The 26,713-nt window shown below is 35.5% G+C and overlaps 1 protein-coding gene across 3 annotated transcripts in view; it reads right to left on the bottom strand.

Annotated features, from left to right (window-relative positions):
- The window catches only part of VAV3 (vav guanine nucleotide exchange factor 3), a 181,596-nt gene that overhangs the window by 88,289 nt on the left and 66,594 nt on the right, over positions 1-26,713 (bottom strand). For all 3 annotated transcript variants that reach the window (XM_070939336.1, XM_070939338.1, XM_070939337.1), the window contains exons 3-12: positions 16,563-16,621; positions 16,084-16,149; positions 14,798-14,906; positions 13,878-13,970; positions 11,566-11,634; positions 9,578-9,681; positions 7,084-7,183; positions 4,585-4,680; positions 1,620-1,688; positions 690-776 (exon numbers count right to left, since the gene is read on the bottom strand). In XM_070939336.1, the coding sequence (XP_070795437.1) occupies positions 690-776; positions 1,620-1,688; positions 4,585-4,680; positions 7,084-7,183; positions 9,578-9,681; positions 11,566-11,634; positions 13,878-13,970; positions 14,798-14,906; positions 16,084-16,149; positions 16,563-16,621 (852 nt within the window). The remainder of the gene's footprint in view (positions 1-689; positions 777-1,619; positions 1,689-4,584; positions 4,681-7,083; positions 7,184-9,577; positions 9,682-11,565; positions 11,635-13,877; positions 13,971-14,797; positions 14,907-16,083; positions 16,150-16,562; positions 16,622-26,713) is intronic.

Below are 26,713 nucleotides of genomic sequence, written 5' to 3'. Positions count from 1 at the left end.
TGACTAACTACTAAAATCCGGCCAAGGAAAATTAACGAGAAAGTTTATCTCATTCAGGGTAATGTGTCTGCTAAACATTCCCGAGAGTTGATTTGAAGAAATTGAAAGACTACTGATTTTTCTGTTGAGAATCCCAGAAAAGACAGCTTTTCATGTAACAGATTCTGTGATTATGTTAACTATCAACTATTAAGCAACAGATTCTCACTCTCAAATCCATGTTTTCCTAAAAAAAATGGATTTTTTAAAAATTCTATGGCACCATTTTAAAATATTGCCAAACTTTCTAAGGGTTGTCTAGCAGTAGCTAGAATGGACAGTCCAACTCCAGGGGATAAAAGATGACAGCAAGGGGGTTGTTTCACCTTCCCTATGATTCTTATAGTCACAACCCTAAATCCATTTCTTTTTTTTTTTCTTTTTTGAGTCAAAGCTTTGTGGATGAGAGTTCCTGTTTCTATTCAAACTCTCTTGATACTCCTCTTCCAACTCTCAATATTCCAATTGGAATATTCAAACCTTTTTGAGAATATAGTTTTTTACCTGCAATTGACTCTACCCTTGAACACACTTGCCTGTGCTCCACACTGACTTTAATCATAAGCCTGCCTATAGTTCTATCAATGACAATTATACAAGGGGAAAAAGACACCTAAAAAAAAAGAAAGCACCATCTTATAAAGTCCTACCAAATTTTCTATTGATGATTGAAATTGCTTAATTTCACGGAGGGTTTCATTATCTCGCTTCACTTCATTTACATATTGCGCCAAGTCCTAAAACACAGAAAGAAAAAAAAAGAAATTTGATGTGTAATAAAGATTGATTAAATTTTTACAGTTGAGTAAGGGCTTGAAAGCCACTCATGTCCAATTTTCAACATTATAGTTATGATTTTTTTTAAAAAAAGGCATTTATTTTTAAATGAACATTCCCCTAATATACAAATATTTGCATACAGTAGACTAAATACAACATTATATTTTTTTAAAAAAAAATGCAATTTAAAGGTAAGTGTATTCTAATTTTCATTTTAATTCAGGGAGTGAGACTGGTTAAACAGCTGGACTAATTCTTTCCTGTCCCCCTAGTGTTATTGAAGCAACTATACATTAAATGGCAGCATGAGCATATTGGAAAAACTATGCTACACGCAGTAACCCCTATTATCAACTTCACATCCTTGGGAAGGAAAAATGGGGTCACAACTACTGGCCCAAGTCCTGAAATCTTTTAGCACCATTGTAAAAGATTGAGTTTCTGCTCAGCGTTCACAAAGCCTAAGCTCATTTTGCACTGAAAAGACCACCTGATAACATGAAACAGAATATACAGTGTGCCAAAGTATAAGTATGCGTGTGATGTGCAGCAACATTATAGAACCTTTTCTATTCGAAAGCCAGAGTGAAAATAGCTTGACAAATAATCAAATAATAAATTAAACATGGATCCTTGAATTGTGAAATGAGCTTGTTTGCTTTCATTTATAAGCATGGTATGCCAGTGTGCCATAAGATAGAAACCAAGCACGTTTCCAAATGTTTAATTTTCAATTTCTTTTTAGAAAAGACTCCTTTCATTTTATATTAGAGAGTGTGTACTCAATCAATCACGCTTACCTTCATTGCATCAAGGGCCAACTTTAGATTTGCCTTCTCAGTTATGTCGTTAGTGTGCTTTACCAGCTCCTATATTACAGAATTACAGTTATTATCAACCCATTATAACGGAGAGAAACTCAGAAAATTATGGATGTACCATAATCAATGTAGCTCAATCTAAAGCACTGATTATATTGCCATTACTCAAAGTTATTCCAAAGGTGTTTTTTTTTTTTCCTCATTTCACCAATAAATCTAGAGATTTTTAAACAGACTTTTAGCCAACGTTATATTTCAGGTTTTATTTTTTGGTTTCAGCTTTTCTGTGTTAGCACAGCAAATATTTCAGGAGATTGGTTAAATTTCCTGCAAATGAGTCCATGCTCCCAGATTAACATGATCAACTTGTTTCTAATTCATCCTTTATTTAGATGCCCATATCCTTTTCTCTGTAAGGAACGTAATCTAAATGCCCAACCCCAATTTTAAAAAAGGTAGAGGTTTTATATTTGCACTAATCCACACTTAAAGCTCAATAGAGATATGTAGATTGTGACTAGTAAATATGAAATATCTTATAATACTATAAGCTTTCAATGATGTATTGGAATATATTGGTCATATTAACATTCAAATTTATTGTTTATCTGTTCATGTTTCAGTATCTGCCCCTTATTTTCTTCTTTGTGTTACTTGTTCTATATGTACTTTCACAATGCATAAAACAGTTTTTTTTTAAAAAAAAGTAGTAACATTTCTGAAAGTTTTACAAACTGGGAAAATCAGCAGTACTGATACAGTACTGACTTTTATTCCAACGAACATTTTAAAATAAAAGTTATGCTCCATTACATACCAGAACTTTCTGCACAGAGTAATGTGTCAATTACAAATGCAGTTAAAATGCATAAAATACATGGGACCTTGATATATTGCATGTAACAAGGCATTACAGAAACAAAATACTGCTTCTTGCATAGACAGAAGCTCTTTTTAAAATGACACTTTTTAAGTATAAGCAATGCAGGCAATCTAATGCAATAGTGTAGTTCTCTACAGCTGTACTAATGAGTCCCCCAGCAAAGCTATCAAATGATATTTAGAAGATTCTCAAGTTCCATTATAGTACTAACTGCACAGGAACCAAGCGCTCTGGGAGTTGTAATGGAAAACATTCTAAATAAAAACGGCATTATTATAATCCAGCACAGAACAGAAGTAACCTAGGAGTGACTGCTTCCTGTTCAGCCTTGATTACCGTGTTTCCCCGAAAATAAGACCCTCTCTTATATTTTTTTTGAACCCTGAAATAAGTGCTTGGCCTTATTTTTGGGGAGGTCTTATTATTTTGGGGCCCGTGGAGGAAACCAGAGGAAATGGTGGGGACCGGCTGCACGTGTGTTTAAATATTTTTGGGGAGGGCTTATTTTCAGGGGGGTTATTTTAGCGCATGCGCTCAAAAGCCCGATTGGGCTTATTATCAGGGGATGTCTTATTTTTGGGAAAACAGGGTAAGTACAACAACAACAAAACCACATTTCACCTATTAGCTAAGATGAGTATATGGTATTGATTTATACTATTAAAAAAAGACAGGCAGACAGGCAGGCAGACAACCACTCCGCTATTGTGAAATCAACTGAATTCCAATAGGATTGGGCTGATGGAGAGCCTTTCTAGACAAAAGATCTTTCTCTTCCTGTATACTGTGTATTGTGTATGCCCTCACATTTACTGTACTATGAGAATCCAGCATCTCACTAAATTGATTTAGACATTATACTCTTTATAGCAGATCCCTAGGGAAATTTTTGCAACACCTACCAGGTGGACAGCTGTACAATTTAATACAACTCTCCGCATGGGTCAGAGCCATTATGGGTTTGTTATGCTCTTGCTGATGATATACTATACTGATACATATCCTGGCTGACAAAAAAACAACAACAATATAATAGCACTGACCTGCTCACTGCATCATATTATATCAGGTTCTTCAACCTTATAGATGTTGCATTACAATTCCCAACTGGAATGCACCAGTGTGGATTCAATACAATACAATAACCAGCAAGCTAGCACCAGTTCTGAGTGGTAGCTTTCCTTTAAGTGGAATAACAAGCTGTTGCTGTTGTGAGAATCATGAGTTCCTCCCCAAAGAAAGTAAGTACAATGTTTCTAAAAGAACATTATCACCCCCTCCCGGAAAAAAAAAAACTTAAAATTGACAGGGTGTTTTAAAATAAAGGATGCAAAGACCAGGTTAGTGATAGATACTTGTGAAGAAAACTCTATCACTGTGGTTACTAAGAGTTGACACCGACTTGATGGCATACAATCAATAATCAATCAGTCTGTATCGGGGTGAAATGCTCCTGGTTTGGTTTGGTCTGGTTCGCCTGAACCAATGGTAAAAAAGGCTACTGGTTCGCCGAACCGGTAGTAAAAATGCTTTTAAAAAGTAAAAAAAAAAGGCTCTGTCGATTATAGCTGTGCCCTGCGATCGTCAGAGCCTCTTTTTTTACCTTTTAAAAGCATTTTTTTACAACCTATTTGACCAAATAGGTTATAAAACAATGCTTTTAAAAGTAAAAAAAAAAAAAAAAGGCTCTGAAGATCGCAGGCCACAGCTGATCACACACACACACACACACACACACCGTGCACTGTTCTACTTACCCCATGCCTCCTTTTGGTGTGCACCGCGCACGCGTGCGCACCTCACATTTGGTGCGTGTTGGCACTGCATGTGCATGCGCAAAGTGCACATTTGGCGCACAGCATGCATGCGCAGCTAGTGAACTGGTAGTAAACCGGTTCAGATTTCACCACTGTTCTGTATCCAGTGACACTCTTACAGCTGAAATTCTTACATGTGTATTCTCAATAGTCCAAATTCACAGTACAACAGCGAGTGTTCTAAATAGTTAAACAAAGATAGAACTAGCAAGATACAATCTGAATCATTAGAAAAATTAAATACCTGAAGTAACAGATGATACTTCAGAACTCGTTGCATTGGAACTACAAGGAGATCCCGCAGAGTAAATTTCCCATTATTAGCTCTTTTGGAACATTCCTAATTAAAAAATAACCAAAAATTGAATAAATAAGGTGACTCTGGCCCATAATCAAAATAGCAATGTTATCTTTGATAAGACACTTGTTTCTCAAACTGCACCAACTATTTAATTACACTGAATTTTGATTAAGTTTGAATACTGGGATCCTTAGATTTAGTCTTCTTTCTCACCCACTGTTTCGTAATTCAAAGATCAAGCACAATTCAGAAAAGATTGAGCAGGTCTGGGTTAGGAGAAATTATTGGGTTATGATCAGTGGTGGATTCAAATAATTCAACAACCGATTTGCCCAGGGTCAGGTTGGCTGTGGGAGGTGTGATGCATCCCCATCCTCCAGCTCCACCGTACATGTGGGACAAGCCTCCCAAGATGGCCAACCTGACCCTGGGTGAACCAGTTGTTAAATTACGCCCCCCCCCCCGCCGCTATCAAAGTGGATCCTGGGCCCTGCGCTGCAATAGAAAAATGGGAAACGGAGCAGCCGGCATGAGGAAAGGAGGAGCAGGGAAAAGAAAGAGGGAAAGCGACCTTCTCCTTCCCTTGCGTCAGCCTCTCCATTGCCCATTGCACAGTTTCTCCACTGCAGCACAGAGCCCAGGATCCACTTTGATAGCGGGGGGGATGGGGTAATTTAATAACCAGTTTGCCCAAGCTGGTGCAAACCGGCTGAATCACCCCACTGGTTATGATCTGGTCAGGACTACCAGAAGCAAGTGAGGATAACTGAAATTTTAATTTCAGTCTTTTCCCCTTCAAATCTTCCAACCCATTTATAGGGATTTAAGAAAAAATAATAATTTCCACATCTAACTGTAATTTATAAATGAAGGGAGAGGAAAATTTAACTTCCCTCTCCCATCTTATAGATAGTGGCACTGCCCTATATTAGGATTACCCACATTTCCTCTATAATAGGAACAGAAAACACTTTTTCAGGCCAAGGACTGCTCTTGTTTTATTTGCCTTATTGAAACAACAACAACAATATAGCTATCAACCTCAATAGTATGTATGTGTTTAAATAAAGTCATAAGATTTACACAGATGGAACTACAGTATAAACTCTGACGATACTATAAAAATTTTTGGCTGGTAATTCAGTTCATAAATAGAACAATTCAAGAATATTTGACTAGATTACTCAGGAGTCCTTTTCTGTTGGGGAAGGATATCAAGGGATGACATCCAAAAAAGTAAGTGGGGCCAGTACAGAATAGTAAATGAAGCCAGGATAAAGTTAATTTAATGTCCATATAAATATAATTAAATTTAAACTTAATTAAGTAGTGAACATGATTACTCCCCATGTATTTAATAAGTTTCCTCTACTATGATATTAAGAATTGCAGTTCAGCAACAACTTTCAGAACCACTCTGGAGGGCTCAAGTAGCCCTGGGTGGACACCCTTAGTAATTAAACCCTGCAAAGAGAGCTCTACCATTTATTGCTGTAAATAAATTCACAGGCAATTTTAACTCTTGGTCTGCACATTAAGGAGAATGAGGTGGAATTGCAAGTGAGGTAGAAAAAATATATATTTCTTCAGTACATTGTGGACTATTTTCCCTCAAATCTGCCTTGCAAAGTGCTCTTTCCTATGACAAAGAATGAACTGCACTTGGCCCTTTAACCCAATCTCTAGTGGTGACACATGTTATCTATAGGGGAGGGGCTTCAAAGTACATTTGCATTTGGAAATGGTTCCATCCATTCCATCTCAGCTTTGACCATCTCTGCATAACATAGTCTGCATAACATTTACACAGATCATAATTTCCAATTTCATTGTAGAAATAAAATTAGCAGGCATAGGTTGGAATACCTATGTAGTATGCAGTACATAAAATGGACTAATAGTAGACCCCACCTTTTCCCCCTGCACATCCTGTTTCCTTCCCTTCCATCTTTTAACCATAATTTTGTATTATTATTGTTGATAGAGAGATGGGATAGGGATAGGGATAGGGATAGGGATAGGGATAGGGGATAGGGATAGGGATAGGGATAGGGATAGGGATAGGGATAGGGATAGGGATAGGGATAGGGATAGGGATAGGGATAGGGGGAGGGGGAGGGGGAGGGGAGGGGGAAGAGGGGGAGGGGGAGGGGGAGAGGGGGGTGGAGAGGGAGACATTTTCATAGACATAGATATTGACATAGATATATATGGTTTTAAAGCTTTTAACATTGTAAACTGTCCAAAGTTACCAGATAGATAGACAGACAGAAGATAGATAGATAGATAGATAGATAGATAGATAGATAGATAGATAGATAGATAGATAGATAGATAGATAGATAATGGATGGATGGATGGATGGATGGATGGATGGATGATAGTCTGATTGTAAAAGTTGATTCAAATCAAAATGTTTTTATTTGTAAGGAAACCAATAACCTCCAATTTCAGCTTAACATCTTCCTTTGTCTTGGAAATAACATCCAAACAGGAAATAGCCGTCTCTACTTGACTGCAATACTGCCCATAAATCACCAATCTAGAACAATACAAAAAGAGAGAGAGAGAGAGAGAGAGAGAGAGAGAGAGAGAGAGAGAATGAATTCATTTGTATATTATGAATATTCATTTATATATTATTACATTCAACAACTTTATTTTAATTTTATCCCTAACGACAGTTTACAGATAGTCCTTGACATACAACCACAAATGGAACCAGAATTTCCATTGCTAAACAAGGTAATTGTTAAGTGAGTCGTCATGGCTGATTTTACAACCTTTTTGCCATGGTTGTTAAGCACTGCATCTCTGTGAATCATGTCATTAGGCAAATCTGGTTTCCGCCATTGACTTTGCTTGTCGGCAGCTGGCTGGTGAGGTCGCAAATGGTGATCATGTGACCCTGGGATGCTGCAACCATAACAAGTACATGCTGGTTGCCAAGCACATGAATTTTGATCACATGACTGTGGGGAATGCTGCGATAGTCATAAGTGTCAGTTTTTTATTGCTACTGTAACTATGAATGTTTTTTAAATAAATGGTTGTAAACAGAGTCTACCTGTAAATTCTTAAGTGCATGTGGTTCCATCTTAGTCTCAAAAGTAAATGTTATGACTTTAATCTGGTTGAAAGTACAACTATAAACCTTTTACAGAATAATTTTAGTATTTATTATTAAGGTAGTCTTCAATCAAGATTGTAGCAGTCATTAAGCCTACCTGATCACCTTGCTTAATGACCACAATCCCTGCTCTCCCTGCTGTGGGTCAACCATGTGAGTCACTAAGCAGAGCATGGGTTGTCTCAGGGGCTGGGGCAGGCTTTAAGAGGACTGATGTAGGCCCAGGCCTGCACTGCACTCCCCCTGGTCCAGGATTTGACTAAGATAGTGGGGTAGGGGCTGCTGCAGAGTCCTTTGATCAGTCATAAGGGCAAAAGAATTGCCAAGCACCTGAATTTTGTTCACATGAGAGCAGGGGTGCTGCAGTGGCTGTAACTTTGGGTACAAGTCATAAGGTCCCTTCATTCAGTGCTGTCATAATTTCAAACAGTTGAATAAACAGTCGTAAATTGAGGACTACATGTAACACAACCCTCAGAAAGCTCAACGCAGAGGGGAAGGAATCTCATAATTGCAATTAGTGATTGCATCAATTGTGTCCTGGCTATAGAAAGTGTTAAATTGTCCCATACATTCCCCACCCCGAAGTAATAACATGAAGGAATGGATGTGATGAACTTTCTGTGGCCAATCCCAACCTTAATTCTCTTCCAGTACTTTTAGAAATCAGAAAATGTGATATATATATATATGCAAAAAAATTAAAATCTCAGGTGTTTTCCCGCGTGATATTAAATAAGTTAGTTAAAATGTTTAAAATTCTGGTTAAAATCCTAGCTTAAAATCTTCTAAAAATCCTTACAGAGCACTCTGCAAGGTCCTTTAAAACCTCAGCTAAAATCCTACCAGTACCTTAAAAAGTTTTTCTTATAGCAACGTTTCGACAGGCTCACAACCCTGTCATCTTCAGGCTCTTATCTAGTTTAGAAGCTGTGGGTGTGTTGTGAGGTCGGAGCTGTCGCTTTTCTATGTTTGCTGCTGCTGACGTATGCTGGTTAGCCTGTAACTCTGTGTTGTGATTGGAGGACAGCAGTTTTTCTTCCTGCTTCCTCATCCTGGCTGTTTGGCTACGTGTTACAGGCCTAACTTTCTCAGGTTCTCTATTATTGTCTGTCTGCTGTAGAGGGGAAAGGATTCTGGTAGGCATCCCAGCACCCTTGATTGTTAGTTGAGATCTCAGCCTGTCTTCTGGCTCGATCCTCTCTCTCTCTCCCTATTGCTAGCCACCCTCTGCAAAGAGGAAAGAATTCTGGCAGGCCTTACAACACCACTGGTTGCTTGTTGGAATCTCTGCCTCTCTTCTGATGTTAACACTCAAGTTTCTCTCAGTGCAGGTTCCCAAGTGTTAACACTCGAGTGTTAAGCTAGGATTTTAACCAGAATTTTAAACATTTTAACTAACTTATTTAATATGACACGGGAAAACACCCAAGATTTTAATTTTTTGCATATACACACCCGCAAAAACTTAAGAAGGCATACACACACACACACACACACACACACACACACACACACCAAATAAGGTTAATATCCAAGAAAACCATAACAAAATATACAAAAGAAAAAAGGGGTGGATATAGCACCTGCTACAGAATAACTTTCTATGAAATGTAATTGTTTTTAATGCACTGAAATCATGTATTATAGAGTAATACTAAATATGAAAACTGTTCATATTTGAACACTAAACTTTTATTTAAACTACATTAAATACAATTGGGAGCTTATCATGGATAAATTAATACCAACAGCTCACGTTCACATTTTGAATATATACATTTTATATGTATAAAGGACTATTACCTTTCCTTGTAGCTAATAAAAATTTTATACAAATTCTGGTCACTTTTGCTTACAATGGATTCATGAATATCTTGTGTTAAAGTTCTGTGGATTTTCACCAAATCCTGAAACAAAAAATAAACCTTTTATAAGAATCTTCAGTGCTATCATATCAGTTATTATTTTCATACAATGAAATACAGTGATTAGACTATTTCACACTAGAAACTAGAAAGTATTATCATGGTGGTTATTAAAATGAGCATTTATTTACCTTAAACTTACTGGTATGTGTTTGTTATATAACTCTTATGAAATTATAAATTTAAAAGTATATTGAGTTCACTATCACATTTTTTAAGTCAACTGGACACATTAAAGATAGGTAAACTTATTCATAGTTTACCTATTTTAGATTAAGGATAGGATAACTTTACTCTATCTTCTATTGCTAAGGCATTAATTCTCAGTCTCTTTCTTCCCAGACCCATGGTTGCATAGGAAGACTTCATTTGATCAAAATAAACTCAGAAAATATCTTAATTCCATTTTAGATTCCTGACTGCAATCAGGTTTAATATCCAAACATAGGGACATGGAGGAAGTTTCATTGACCTTTATAAATTTAATACTAATACCTTGCTCCTCAAAAGTTAGATAAACTGTAAATTTCTTACTATTAACTAAAGCTCTAGTCCACAAAACTGAGTCATAAATTCAAAAGCTTGTTTGTTCCTGTTTTTCCACTTTAAACAAAATAAATGTGCATAGTGCAGAACGTTCTTTTTCCAGAAGACACTTAAAAACTGCCTGCAAGGACAGATGTGAATGTGTAAATGCTCAACGCAACACCTAGCAGAAGCCTCCTGAGGAAACTTGTTGAAATTTTCCTGGCAGGAGACACAATTTGGGACAAAACCTTTCGCCAACAGACAAGAAATCTATTGATTGCTGACTAGCAGCTTCTAACACAGAGAATGGAGAAGTCTCTACTATTTCCCTTGACATCATCACCCTAACTGAGAAGAACACTTTCTCAGTGGTATTTTTTGAAGATTTGACTTTGTTTTTATTTTTTAAGGCAGGATAAACTACCCAAGCAGTGTATGAGAGGAGAAATTCTAAACACAACGGAGAAGAGAATGATGGAACAATGAATCCCTTCTCCCACCTATGTAGAAACTTTCTACATAAAAAGAAGAAAAACTTGGCTAAGAAATGGATTTTAAGTACAATTAATTAACTAATCCATTCAAAACCATCAGACAGTTAATTTAGACAATTAGGAAAAGTTATTAATTTGCTTAGTTGTTTATTATCGTATTTTTTCATGGCAGAGTTGCTTCTCATCTTCTATCTTAAAAAATGAAACTCACTCACAGATTAGGCGAAAAGATAAATATCATCCCACCTCTACCCCACCAAGTGTTTTGAGGTGATATTTTAAAGTAACGTTCTAGTAGACAAATAAACGAATCAGTGTAACCATATGCTAGCCTTGTTCTTAATTCTGTCCCTTTACCTTGGACAAGGCTAAACCAACAATGGCTCACCAATGGAGTCTGCCTAATCCTGTATTTTCCTGGGCAATGACAACAAAGCACCCTGAGCTGAGTGTTGTTTTTTTTCTGGGCAACTATTCCTCTATTCCTTTTGAAGCCTTATGTGAAATGAAAAAAGTGTTCATTTCTCCCTAACCTCTCTGTAGGAAGCCTTAATCTTCTCTTGGTAAACTCTTCCTCCTTAAGGGAGTGGGCTAGACAAAGTAGTAACAGCAGTAAGTAAGTGGGTATGTGAGCAGGAAGGAGTAAGACTGATAGCCGAGCTACAATTTCCATTCGCTAAGCTCATCTATCAATTCACCTGTTAAGTCTCAAAGGATCCTTTCTGTACATCCTATTTGTCTTCATTCTACCTAAATTTTCCAGCAATGGAAATTGTAGACAGCCTTCACATGAATTGTAGACAGCCTTCACATGAATATCACAACTTCTGGAAATATTACTTACAGGAATGTTGATGAATACTGTTTCAAATTCTGATGGCGTCAGAAATCTTTTCAATGGCACCATAAAAAACTATAAAAGGAAAAACACAGACACACAAGTAATATTATATATTTTGCCCAATGGAACTACTTTTTAGGTGCTTGATGTCCATGTCTTGTTTTAAACATATACGTCTTAGAATACCTTATCACTTGATCAAGTTCCCAACCTTGCACATTAAGTGTTAATTGATAAATTAACAAAAGTTAGCAGTAAGAATCTAAATAAAATTACCAGATTTTATAATGGATATTTAAGGTGGTTATAAGTTATTTCTCCACTGGGTCATTTATGTATCTAGTGTAGCAATAAAAGGGAATATTTGGAGCAAAGTTCACTTTGGTAGCAAACTCTTTTGTCATTTTTTGAAAAGTGTTTTATTGTCTTTTCTCTTGGATGTTTTCCTCAAAGAAAATGTCACTGTGCATGAAAATTCCCTTTTAACTCAATCAGGGTTTCTCAATCTCAGAACTTTGAAGAATTCTGCGAGTTAAAGTCCATATAATTTAAACTTCCTGAGGTTGAGAAACATTGATCTAAATCATTTAATAACTTGCAACTCATTCCACATCAGAATATTCCTGAAAAATGGCAGAATCAGTACTGTAATTTCCATTGAGAGATTACAAGGGAGTCAGGGAGAAGGTGGATTTTTCAATATTACATTTAATTATTTCTCAAGCCATAAAGTTTTGAAATTGCTTATTGAGTAGATATAACTTTTTTTAAAAAAGAAAAATGAGTGGTCTGCCATACACTGGTAATAGTGAAATATACTGTGATATAAAATAAACATGTGCTCTTAAAATGAAAAACTGATCCATTATTTAACATTAATGTATCCAGTAGTCAAATTTAGAAAGTTGTGGTAGATTAGGGATCATGAAATGCTTCAACACTGAAACAGTTCATTCAATTATCTGACAAGTTTAACAAACTTTTTCACATGTGGTTTGATCCTTTCAAATTCAGTTGTCATTGATTGAGGTGAAAAATTGGCTGAAAGATTGTTTAAAAATGTTTTTAAAAAATTAACAAATATGATATACTGATAGAAATACTGCAGAAATTATCAGATTTCTATGTTCTGTAATAGTAATTAAGTGATACAGAGTTTTACTTAAGTAGAGAAAACCTCTATACTCTCTGTTGAGAAGTGGGTGGGATTATTTTTGACAAATTATAAATATTTCAATGGAAGACAATAGAACATATTCCCATTGTTTCCCACAACTCTTTATTTTTAAGTAAACAGATAAATAACATACACCCATACATATAATATATAGCCAATTTGATCTGTTTAAGGCACCATGTTAGAAACAAGGTGTCAAGATTGAACTGCTTTGCTTCTTTCAAACCTTAATGCTTTTCAACTTGTCAATGAACTGCGGGGAGGGAAGGGAGAAATAGAATGCTGAGAATATGTGCCTGGACTGTAAAAGCCTGACAACCATCAAGGTCACCACTGCAGATGCTTGAGAAAGAGAGGCACTGTTCCCATAACAAAAGGATGTTTCATAATTGGACAATGTGATCACCTGGGGTGAGGAGAAAGGGAAGCTATTGTTTAACTAAGCAAGCATTTGCACGGGGAAAACCAGAGCTGGTTTTGATTCTTCTGTACCAAAATGGTGTGTCCAATAACGTTTTACTTTTGGGAACTTAAAGCTCCCGAGAGTGTTTCTTTATTTTGGGTTACTAGTTGATACAAGGAGACTGTGAGTTCTAGTTCTGCCTTGGGCATGCAAGCTGACTAGGTTACTTGGGCCAGTCACTCTCTCTCAGTCCACAGGATTGTTGTTGTGGGGAATATAGGAGGAAGAAGGAGTATTGTATATTTTCACCACCTTGAGTTATTTATAAAAATAATAAAGACAGGGTTTTTAAAAATCCAGATAAATCTAATACTTTCTTACTTTAAAACAACTGAGGATCCTGGATTATGGCAGGTATTGAATATAAATACATTTACCAAATTTTATGTGCTGCTTATCTTTGTGGCCCAGTGGTAAAAAAGAAGGGGGATTGGTAACTGGTCTCAAATTCCCTCTGACCAACAGTGTTGTCTTTTAGAACAAAGCAAACTCAGAACACTTTGAAGAAATATTTCAAATGAAGCTGTTTTATTTCAAGGTCAAAATCAAATATGTTTTCTATTTTGTGCACACCTCTACTATGTATACATCCTTGCCTGAAACTTCTCTGCTCTCCTAGCTCCCCTGGCAATAAGTGGGAAATGAGTTCCTGATTGTTTTATCACATCACTTTACCTTTTCAATTGATTCCAGTGTTTCGGTGTATTTCTCTTCAGTCTGTTTTATTTCCGAAAGACAGCAAGTTCTTATGTCATTCTCAGGACATTTCTGCCAAGTCAATAAGAGTTTACTTGAATATGAGCACACTTCTGGGTATTTTTCAGCCGGACCATATTTCTCTACCAACTGTCAGTGATAGTCAGCATCCTAATCTATCTTGTTGTAGATCTGAACTCAGCGACACATTGTCTACAGGCACAACTGCCTTGCCCCATATCTTGCCAATTTAAAGAATAATCTGAACAGAATCCTTTCCAGAATTTCTGGAAAGACACTAAATGGCTTCTGGCTCCCACCGTATCCTGTGTGGAATTGTGAAAAAAGGCCGTGGCAGCGGATCTAAACCCAGCCTTCACTGGTCAGGTTATCAATCAATTAAAGAAATGGTAGATGGAAGAGAGAAAGAAACTACAGGCAGCTTCCAACCGTGGGAGATTGGGAAAAGGTACTGAAGGAAGCCATGAGAAGCGGCAAAGCAAATGCAGGCAAAAGAACCAACATAGTTTTATTCTCTGTGTTTCATGTTTTAAAACTACTTAAATGAGAACAGGACATTTTAAAAATGCTATTATATATTAGTATGTTTATTATCAGGCAATGTAGGTCACACTCATTTAATTGACCAAATAATGGATCAGAATGATGACAGACCAAAATATTTTATGTGAAAAGAAAGAATTTACCAGGTAGATGACAGTGGAAGATTTTTAGGAAGGAAATTGGAGCCAAGTTGCCAATGGCTTTAGTATGATTAATTGGTTCTTAATACTCCATCGGAAATCCATGGGACTGAAATGGGTTTAATTTTGGATTATGGCCTAAATATATTACTGCACTATTTCTTTTGTGCCCAGCTGAATCTTTTTATAACTCACAAGTTGATGTGCTGCTTCAGCTTTCATTAGGTCTTCATACACTTCACCTCCTTCATCTTCCCCATAAACGCAATCATAAAGGTCTTCATCCTCATTCACTCTCGTTTCACTAGAATACAATGTGAAAGGAGAAAATTCAAAGCACATAATAGGACCTATTTAAAAAATCTACAAGAGGATCACAAAATAATGTATAAATTCCCTCTGATCTCTTGTCCATTTTGGGCACTGCCAGGAGGCAGACTTAGAAACAGCTGGCTTGGCTTTAGGTTGCTGAGATCACCTGAATACTAAACTATGGTAAACCTTAACTGTGGCCAGTGAATACAAGAAATCTATGTAATCATAATTACTATCAATACATTGAAGACAACAAGCTAAGATAGATTTTTTTTTTTTAATTTCTTCTCTCATCGGTACCACAAATGTAGGAGATATAACTTACGCTCAGTAAAAAGCTATACTATACTGTACTCGTTTTTGTAACAGTAAATCAGGATGGGAGAACTTTTCACTAACCAGGAGAAACTTTATTTTATTATTGGAGACCTGGAAGTTGATATATTATAAATCATCCTTGTAGCTAAAACCATATCTTAAGATAATTTGAAGGTTCAAAGTTGCTGATTTATTTTTTACTGTTTTGTGCATATAGCCTTTCTATAAACTTACAGGTAGTCTTCACTTAACAATAATAACTGGACCAGAATTTCCTGAATTGCAATCATCTGACCTCAGAGGTAGTACCATGGCTGGAAGTTGAAGGACCAATCCTAGGTGCCACTTGTTCAGAACCATCACAACTTTAAATGGTCACTGAAGAAGTGGTTGTTAAATTGAAGATTAACTGTATCTATTTTACATTATTTACTGTTAACAAATGTTGATTATTACCCAATTTATGACAGTGGTACTAATTCATGAGGCTGTGGATATCATAAAGCAAGTTTGGGATTTGAAAGTAGAATACATTTTTTGAGGGTATGATGAAAGATTAAGCTTAAAAGTTTAACACACTTATTTTTGTCCTTTTTTTTAAAACAGAGGATGGATGCCATGATCCCTACTAACTATTAGAGACCTCTGGAATGTCAAATTTGAAAAGTCTTCATCGGGTGAGTTTATCTTCAACTCTGAACAAAATAAAAATTAATTACAAACTTAATAACTTAAAAGAATTTAAAGTAAGCAGCAAAATGCTAATTGAAATATTGTTCTCCATAGGATCAGCATAACGTCAACACCCTACAAATTAGAACCCAAAATTAATACACAATATGACCTACTCTATTAAATCTGGAAGGCCTTTGTATATGTCTTCATCATTAACACTCTCTTCGGTAGGAAAGGGTCTATGGGGACAAAAAACAAAGAAACAAAAGTGAAAAATTATCATAAAGAGCAATCTGATTTAATCATATTATTGTTCTTTTCTGTGCTTTTTCTTTTGCTGCTTTTGTGAATCAGCCAGAGTTATCATAGATAAGATGGGAGACCATATAACTCCTTTACTTGAATGAATGAATAAATAAATGATCATACAAATGACTTTATTGGCATGCCTGAGCAAGTATTTCATTTTTCATTTCATCTGTATATTGTATATTAATGTAACTAATTTAAATCAGATCATTCAGTTCTAAAATGTAACTTTTAAAAAAGTGGAATTACTTGAAACAAAATGATTTGCAGTTCATTTTCTAAGCAAATATTTGTATTATAGACAAAAATCGATGTTTTTAAAAAAATCCCAACTATATTGTACCTTATTCCAGTGCCTAAAGCAATAGGGGTGCGAGAAAGTTTGGATAAAGTTTCTATAACCTGCAAAAGGGATGGAAAATATTGATTTAGTCACAAGAAAAAAAAATATTTCAAGCATCATTTAAATAGCATCCATTAGCTCAGATACAAAGAAAAGGCATATGCCATTTCTACTTAAAATATTTTAGATGTAATATTGATTTTAAATGAACCTGGCACAAACACGCTTGAAATGAAAATGTACTATACTGTGACTATTGTTAAAATGAAATTGTAATACTCATAAATAATTTGGATCAGTTTTATGAATATGAATAAAATGAATTACTTAATTACTTAGTTAATATTTGATAATCAATTTATCATCATTTAATCTTAAATTTGATAGTTAAATTAACTTTGCAATTTAGTTAATGTTGGATCATTTGATGATGATGATGATGATGATGATGATGATGATGATGATGATGATAATAATAATAATAATAATAATAATAATAATAATAATAATGTAAAATATTTTACTTTCATATTTACTATAATTCTCTTAAAGTGGTCCAAAATGCACAGGCAGTTATAATAATTGATTTGAAAATAAACCAGACTTAATTTAATGGAATATAACAGATATACCCTATACAGGTAATCTTCGGTGCGGTGGCCATAGTACATGTATAGACCAGTCTAACTGGTTGGACACTGTATGGAGCTTGGCACCGAAATAATCTGACTATGAAAAGCGGGTTCATATGGATACTCTCTGAAGGGCCCTATTCGTTCTCTCTTTGTTAATAACATAGGCTGTGCCTGCAAAGGCAGAGACATCTCCTTATAGAACGGGGCCTCTTTGTTGGCAGATGATGGGATGCTGGGAACAAAGCCAAATATGATAACACAGCCAGAGTTAAGTTTTGTTTTACACCTTAAGTATTGCTTTCCTAGAATTCACGTGATTTACTGTAATTGGTAAGAATGTGAAACTTATATGGAGAATATATGGATGCTTTTCTATTTCTTGTATGTAATATGAGATGTGTAGCCATAATAATGCCTTCTGATGACGCTGTATTTTGATAACTAATAAAAGAGATGGTAGCCTTTTGTTCGCTGCTCTCTCACCACGAGAAACACCTGCGTTTGTGCTTTCTCTAATCTGGACTACTCGTGAGAAGCCCGCCAGGATGAATGCAACACTTCGGCTTACAACAGTTCATTTAGTGACTGTTAAAAATTACAAAGGCGCTGAAAAAACTGAATTATGGCCGTTTTTCACACTTATGACCATTGCAACATCCCCATGGACATGTGATCAAAATTCAAATGCTTGACAACTGATTCATATTTATGACTGTTGCAGTGTCCCAGGGTCATGTGACATCCTTTTGCAACCTTCTGACCAGCAAAATCAGTAGGGAAGCCAGATTCACTAAACAACTGTGTTACTGATTTAAGAACTGCAGTGATTCACTTAACAAGTGTGGTAAGAAAAGTTGTAAAATGGGGCAAAATTCACTTAACAAATGTCTCACTTAGCAAGAGAAATTTTGAGTCCAATTGTGGTTGTAAATTGAGGATTACCTGTAATTACATCAAAGGAGGGTGACATCCATGGACATCAATGTCTTAAACACCTCCCTTTGATATTCATCCAGTTCCTTTTAATTTAAAAAAAACCCTAACAATACTCATATTTATTCATTTATTATTATTGCTTAAAAATAATCAAATAATCAAATGCTACTTAGATAAAAAGTATTAACTAGGAAACAGCATATTGCAAAACAGCTTCCTATTATGCAATGATAAAGAAAATCCTGGCCACCCACTCAGGTAGGTCTAATGATCTAATCATTCATGTTAGTGAAGAAATATTAAAGTACTTATAGTCAGAGCAGCTGTTAATTTGACGCAAATGACTTCTCTCTGAATTATCATTCAACAGGCAGATAAGAGTTCATTCAATATGCAGATTTCTAGTAGAGAAGGACTCAACACAAATGCACCCTAAATGATGCTGTATAATTAGCAGATTATTGTATTTTATTATCAAATAACAAAACGGGGGGCGGGGGGAGTTGTCATTACAAGTGGGGAGCTGACAAAGGAAAAATGAGTTGATGCTAACCAAATTACCAATTACTGATTAAAATTAATTGCCTCTAAACAAAACTACCTCATTAATAAAATAAATGCTGTAAATGCAGAGGAAGAATTCATGTATTACATTTTTATCCTTCCACGGTCAAATGTGATTCTCATGATGTTTCAATTATTTTCTCTCAAACACGCAAACCACCTGCCAGAGAAATACACATTATACAAATACACACACACACATATCCTTAATGCTTAAATAGGAAAAATAAGAATTGGATGGGGAAGGGGTAGCTATACTGCAGGGGTCTCCAACCCCCGGTTCGTGGACCGACTCTAGGCCGTGGCATGCCAGAAACCAGGCCACGCAAAGCAAAGCCCCTTCTGTGGGATGCAGGCAGCACAGGAAACTCTGGTCTGCTGAAAAAAACCTCTCTTCACGGAACGAGTCTCTGGTGCTCGAAAGGTTGGGGGCCGCTGCTATACTGGATTAAGAAAGAAACGGAATGAGGGAGCAAACTGGATGGAGATGAACAAAATAAAGATAGCTAAACCAGGATGGGATGAAAAGAGAAAGAGTCCTCATTAAGCTTTACAGAAAGGATTAAAAATATATTGGATAAGCAACACCACTTAAGTGCAGGCTAACCTTCAACATTATTTGTTCCCCCCATCTGTTATTTTCAAAAGTATCATTCTCCCCAGAGAATGAAGACAAATCCCTCCGTTCCCAGGTTATTATTTGAAGGAAAAACTGCAGTATGGATCTTCCTGTTTGGCCTAGCAGGATGTTCAAATAGTCAGTATCCATTCAAGATAGGGGTCAGTTTCTTTAGTCTTCAGGCCATATTATCTGACATCCCTACTTCCCCTCTCCCCATTTACTTCTACCCATCCCATCAGATCTGGCAGAAGCGGTATGTTACAGGTCCCATCTGCTAAAGAATTCCATCTAACAGGACCTAGGAGAAGAACCTTTTCTGCTGTGGCATCCGTTCTTTGGAACATCATTTGTCCTGGGTGAAATTAGCCCCGATCCTATTGACCTTCCAGAAATCTCTCAAAACGTGTTTTTTTTCAACAGGCCTGGAGTTTGCAAAACCATCCAGGTAGAACCCACGAGCTGGCTGTATTGGAAGATTCTGATGCAATTTCCCACAATCTTGCTTATAGTTACATTATTTTTAACAGTCATTACTTAAGATAGTTTTAATTATTGGTTTTATTGTATGCTATACAGAGTCACATCTGTGGGATGGGTTGCTATTTAAAGTTCCTAAATATATTCCTCTCATGTAAAATATGAGATCGCTAATTTTGGTGAACAGGAGCTGTAGAGGAGAAATATTTTTTTTTCTTTATACACACACCAGACACTGGCTATCTATCCATGTCCTAGGTTGCGTGTGTGTTTTTTTAAATGGTTTCATAATGATAAATGTACAGGGGCACAGCAAGATCACAGAGGATCTATTAATAGTGTAGGAAGTCTAAAAAAGGAGCAAGGAAAGAAGACTATTACAATATCAAATCCATCTGTCTGATTTGCAAGAGATGAAGTCTTCAGTTCAAGTTGCACGAACTCAGTAGCCAGATTTTCCTCAGTAACTCAGCCTAAAGTCTTAGTCAATAAAAGTACAGATGATAATACTGCAATGACCTAATGTACAAGGCAATTGATATCACAATGTATATATGTTTCTAAAATATTCTGATGCATGCTCAAAATGTTGTCTTTCAATGTATTTGTTCAAACCTACACAAGGTTAATGTCAGCATATACACAATAAATACAATTACCTTCATATCTATTCCATTGCTTTCTGGGGTTTTGTTTTGTTTTTTGTGGGTTTTTTTTTTTTTTTTGCCATGCATAAGTTTATTTATAGTCAGAAACCAAAAAAATCATGTGTCAGATGTTTGTCTTATTTGACTAATCACATGCCTTTGTAAAGATTTAATAAATGTTTGATAAGTAAAACTTACAAACAAAAGGGGTGGGAAGCAAAATAGACAACAGAAAATTTTATTTTATTTTACCAAATCAAAATGCATGGTTTTCCTTGACTCACCCAGAGTAAAAAAAATGCTGCTTAATTTCTACTTAATCACCAAAAGAGGGCACTAAAGTACAAACCATTCTCAAGCTTCACATCAATATCCCAACAACATATAGCATAGCAACACAATTAACCTCAATTTATGCTTAGATTTTTAAGATTCACACTCTAATAACAACATGTAAATGACTGTTGAGATATTGTAGCACATAATACAACTGAATAAGAAAATGCAGGCAGATTTAACTTGCACACTGGTATTAAATCACTGTTATATTCTACAATAATCCACTATAAATGAGGCAATTTCTGCCAATTTGACAAACCCTAAAGCTTCTCCTTTTATTTGCAACTAAACCAGGGTCTGGTGCAAGCAAGGAAAACAAACCACATAATCTTGCTTACTGATTTATAGTTGAAACCCCTAAATAATAATAATAAACAAAAACACAATAAATGCACAATAAAAAGCCATATAGCAAAGCAAGGATGGAGAAAATCTCCAATATAGTTGACATTATCCATGCAGCGCTGTAAAATAAAAACAAACCTCAAAACTTACAATGGTCTTAGCAATAGAGCAGAATTCATCAACACTGATATTATTATTATTTCAAAGATTTTAATTTAAAAATGAAAATACCTATATTATATGCAAAAAAACACATTAAATAGACAGGAAAAAGCTTTTCTCTATCCAAAGACTTGTCTAAGTATAGCCTTTCTCAAGGGTCAAGATAAATCCAAAAATATTCTATTAAAGTGGAATTCCAGCACAAAGGCATAGTATCAAAGGTTGATTATTTCTAGTTCTTGCAATTTAAGTTGCTTTTGATACTAGTGACTCTTGTAAGACATCTTAACGACTCCTAATGTCAATCTGGGAAAAGTACCTATACTGGAAAATTCCTGGGACTTCTGGAGATAGACTACAGAGGGACTCAATCAGAAGTCACTCCATTATGTTCAAGGCAATTTCTATTTCTACTCCAGGAAATGAGAAGTTATAAATAATCTTTAGAGACTTTTATAAATCAGACCAGGTAAGAAGCCAACGCAAAGTAATGGCTTGAACTAATCCAAGAATCTTATTCACTTCTTCACCACCATTAACAATACAATTAACCTAGGCAGATGCTGTTGGATGATGTAGTGGATATTTCAAGTATGCAATATATTTTAAGTACAGGTAGTCCTCAACTTACAACAGTTCATTTAGTGACCATTCAAAGTTACAATGGCATTGGAAATGTGACATGACTATTTCTCACAGCATCCCTATGAGCATGTGATAAAAATTCTGACTCATATTTATGACCGTTGCTGTGTCCCAAGGTCATGTTATCCCATTTTGCGACCTTTTCACAAGCAAAGTCAATAGGGCAGCCAGATTCACTTAACAACCAGGTTACTAACATATCAACTGCAGTGACTCCCTTAACAACTGTGCTAAGAAAGGTTGTAAAATGGGACAAAACTCAACAAACGTTTCTCTTAACAATAGAAAATTTGGGCTCAATTGTGGTCATGTCGAAAATTACCTATATATATATATATATTAGTGAGATGAAGCTCAACATGGATCTGAGTGTCATATCTATGAAGTACCACCCAACTGTTCACAGTGGAGTTCAGACTAAACCATAGCATCAGCTAGCTAGAATAGCAAAGACTGAGTCATCTACCCAATCACCTTGAAGAGCTATCTAAGACACTTCTCCACAGATGCAATCAGGGATTGATTGATTGATTGATTGATTGAGCACCATAAAGTCAGTTTCAACTCTTAGCAACCACATAGATTTTCTCCATGATGACCTGTCCATAACTTGGTCTTTCAGATCTTCCAACAATGCAATCACTACTCTTCTTCTTTTCCTCTATTTTTGCCACATCCCAGGGATGAGGTCTTTTTATAATGTTGCTGAAGTAGAATATTTTAAGCCTGATCATTTGAGTCTTGGAACTCTGGGTTTATTTATTTGGAGATCTATTTCTTTGTTTTTCCTCATTCTCCATAATACCCTCAGCAATCAGGGAGGAAACTATCCTCTCCATCCTAAATGTGGCAACATAGATCTTGTGATGCATTCCTCCAATATATCTGGTTACTTACCTCTGGATGGTGCCACAATTATTCATACTTCTTGTCCTGGTGCTTAATTGAGCCTTATCTTTTCTTCTTATATTAATCTTCTTTTTCTATAATAAATGCTATATCTGTTCTTTCCCCAAAATGTTAACTTCCATTAATCTTTTCTTTTTCGTTCTATTATGCCCTTCATATTTATTTGTTAAATTTGTTATTTATTAAATTTAATAATATAAGGTGACTCTGGAAGACTTATAAATATAATCTTTCTATAAGAATCTCTGGCGAAAATCTCCCCATCCGCTGGAATCTATTCATGTTTTCTCTCTCTCTCCCTCCCTCCCTCCCTCTCTCCCTCTCGCAATTTAACAAGCCCATGAAGGAAGTATAACACTGTACTGTTTTAATTCATAAAATCACTTATCAAAGAATTCTTATAAATTTACAGAACAATTACAAAGTAGAATAGTTTCTGAATGACAGCTTCAAAAGCCGTTTGTTCTCCCTATCAAATTATCTGATCCCTGAAAAAGTTATGAATTCTGTCCCATAATTTAGCCAGCGACAAGTTCAACTCCAGCTACCATGTATATACTCTGTTCAAAAAGTTCCTTAACACATTTGTTGGCAGGTTATATAACTGTTACCTAAGAGTCTACAATATTTCCAGAAACTTCACCAATATTATATTAAAATGGAAACTGTATTTGCAGACATCTGCAGATGAATTTGCAGACACTGCAATTACTAACTTCATGACAGTTCCCCATACAGTGTGTGGGAAGCAGTAAGTTATAAAAAGAAGTTGTTTTACAAAAGATATTACAATACATAATTATCAGAGTCCGCCATGCTGCATTGTGAAGGTCTTCAGAGAAATGTCTTTATACTTCTCAATTATTATGGTAGCTTTTAAGATTTGGGGGGGGGGGATTTTTTTTTTTTTACAGCAATTACATCCTGTAACAAGCTTGTTCCCTGGCATGCTGGCTTGTTCCACATAACTTTGTTCATCAAAAGCAGCCCTTAATATCATACAGCATGTCTAACAAGTGCTCGTATTTACAGCTTATTTATTGAAGATATTGACTACTCTGTGGTAATTAATTCCCATGAAATTACGCTAGAACAAGCTCTTCTGGAACAGCCAAGTTTTATATGCAAAGATCTAACATATCTAAAAACTTATGTAAATTCATCCCCAGATACTTATGAAAACACCTATGTAAACTCCACTTCTGAGCAATAGCAGTAGCATTAGTAATACAAAAATGGCGATGAAAGCTTTGGAGCAATAACATAGAAATAAATACAGTCAGAGATTTAAATATACAATATGCTCATAAACAAAACCTTGAAAATCAAATCAAGGCTGGCAATCTTTCAGAGGATGAGAACTGCTGTACTTTTTATGATCACAGGATATAATAAAACCGTGCTAGAAATATTTATGAAAATAAGATAGAAAGGACCAGCAATTATTACTTTTGCAAAACTTCTGAGAACTGTTAAATCAATGAAAAGCAATTAATTAAACTATTAAACATGATACGGTAGAAGTATGCATCCAGCCCAAAATCAGCTGGCTGCAGACTTCTGGGAGTTGAAATCCACACATCTTTTTTTCTTTTTTTTTTAACAAACATATCAATGCATGAACAGTGTGGCACCTAGGTGTCACACATTCTAATACAAATAAAGCTAATAAAATTAATCATAGTTATTACATTCAATCAACTTATATATTTCTAATAATGATACACATTTATATTAAGTTGCAGTCTGTCATTATTCAATTATTCTATGCTTTTTCTTGTTATTGCTTTTATTTTATTATATAAAAGTGTATACGCTAATATTCCCCCTTCTCTGTTATTCTAATCATGTCATCCTTTATTAAAAGACATTTTCTTTCTATCCTACCTAACTTCTAGTCATGTCACCTACCTAAAAAAAGAAAAGAGAGAAAAAAGGAAAAGCAAATCAGAAAAACAAGAAAAAAGAGAAATCATCTATCCATCGTCTCTTGCCCACTTCCAATATTTTAATTGCTATGCCTTTTTTTTGGCTTGCCTCCCATATTCCTCTCTTGGATCTTTATCTCTGTCTGCATCTGCTTCTTGGCTGTTCAGTCTAGGTATTTCTCCAACCTCTACCCACTTCCACTGCCTGGTTTCCAAAATTTCTGCCCAGGCCCCTATCTCCCTTTCAAAAGTATCTTCCAACTCTTTTAATATATTTTCCCCCTGATTTAATTGAAGTTGTCAAAGTTGAGAAACACTGTTCTAGAAGCTTTCTTTAAAAGGAATAAAGGCAATGAATGCTACAACTTCCTATTTAAACTATTTTTGTTGAAATAATCTAAAAATGTTTAGAAGCCTGAGCGGTATCCAATAGGAACATTAGTCTCCTGTGCATTACAACACCTATTTCTGCACTAGAAAGCAAAATGCCAACATACAAACCAATTGAAGGGTTAGTTAACATCTTACAAGTAATGAAACAAAACTTATTTCACCCAGAGCATAACTGGAATTGGTACCTTTATAAAAATATACATAAATGACCGGTGTATATCTCAGAGTATACCAAAATAGTCTGAATAAAACCTGCAGGCAATACTTAGTAATATTGGAAAGTTCATCCTGGAAATATTCCTCAATCCTCATATGAAACAGATATTAGCAATCTCAGTATAGTCTATGGATTTACTTTGTTTTTCACTTTGTTTATGATCACTAAAATTCAAGCCAAGTGTAGTAATGAATTAAGCAGCCTAAATTCTCTTCAACCAGCACCCAAAGAAAATGAAGTATGCAATTCTTATCTAGTTGTTCTATGCTGAACACCAGGGAAAATCTTCTACCAACTGTGTCAGTGAGCCTGACAAGTTCTGAACTTGACCCAGAGAGTCCAACAGCTGGCTAACTTCAAGACTTCCTTGAGTAATTGTATGAGCCTTAAATAATACTGTGCAGCAAAAAACAAAAAACAAGTATTTTTCCCCTCTTAATTTTCATTCAGTTTGATGAAAGGGCATTTGTTTCCAAAATAATTTTTTAAAAATTCAATTTATGGAAGGAATGTAATATACCTACAATTATTTATTTTCATGATGGTCAAGGGGGTGATATAAATGAATTGCTCTTTCTTGCTTACACACATCTTCTGTTGCCCTGGATTATTATTCAATTATATTCTAATTTCTTAAAAAATCAAGAAATTAGGAAGGAAAGACAGCTGGAGACTTCAGAGTGATAGAAATGTGTATAGCAGAACATTGATGATAGTATCCCTAACTCTGGTAATAATATAAGCTCCAAAACAACACCCAAAAAAACCTCAAAAGGAATTATCTAATCCTCAGAAAATAAAATTGAAAAAAGAAACATGTTGAAAAACTAGACCACAGATTTTAGCACAGAAATAACTATGAGTCAGTTCTATTAAGACAGTACCTAGCTGAAGTTCACATACCAGTTAAGGCAAAATATGGAAGGACACAGCAAACTTAATCAAATCTGAGAAAGCATACATGACCGAGCAGAAAATAATTACAACATGACTAATGAAGAAGTCACGCTAGCATGATTCATTTGTCTGAAAATATGACTGACAAATGAAAAGATTCCCGCCAGAATGAACAGAAAAACATTCCATTCCAAACATCTCTGCTGCATCAAAGAATGACACCAAATGGCTCGAAGGGCCAAAGAATCATGACTCGGTGATCAAAAGCCCAAACACCCATTCTGATGAAAATATTACGCAATGTTATCATCAGAAAATATTCCCAAAATCAAAAGATAATCAGAATAAAAATCTATCTCTACGGCACCCTTCCAAATAGGAAGTAAGCCTGTAATAATGTCTGGATGAATTGGTATTTGCTGGTTAAGAGTCCAG

Source organism: Pituophis catenifer, unplaced genomic scaffold (assembly GCF_029215685.1).
Source record: "Pituophis catenifer annectens isolate HBS135680 unplaced genomic scaffold, rPitCat1.0.hap2 SCAF_3, whole genome shotgun sequence".
NCBI lineage: Eukaryota > Metazoa > Chordata > Lepidosauria > Squamata > Colubridae > Pituophis > Pituophis catenifer.
Note: the sequence above shows the minus strand (reverse complement) of the source record. Positions and strands in the feature narration are given on the sequence as shown.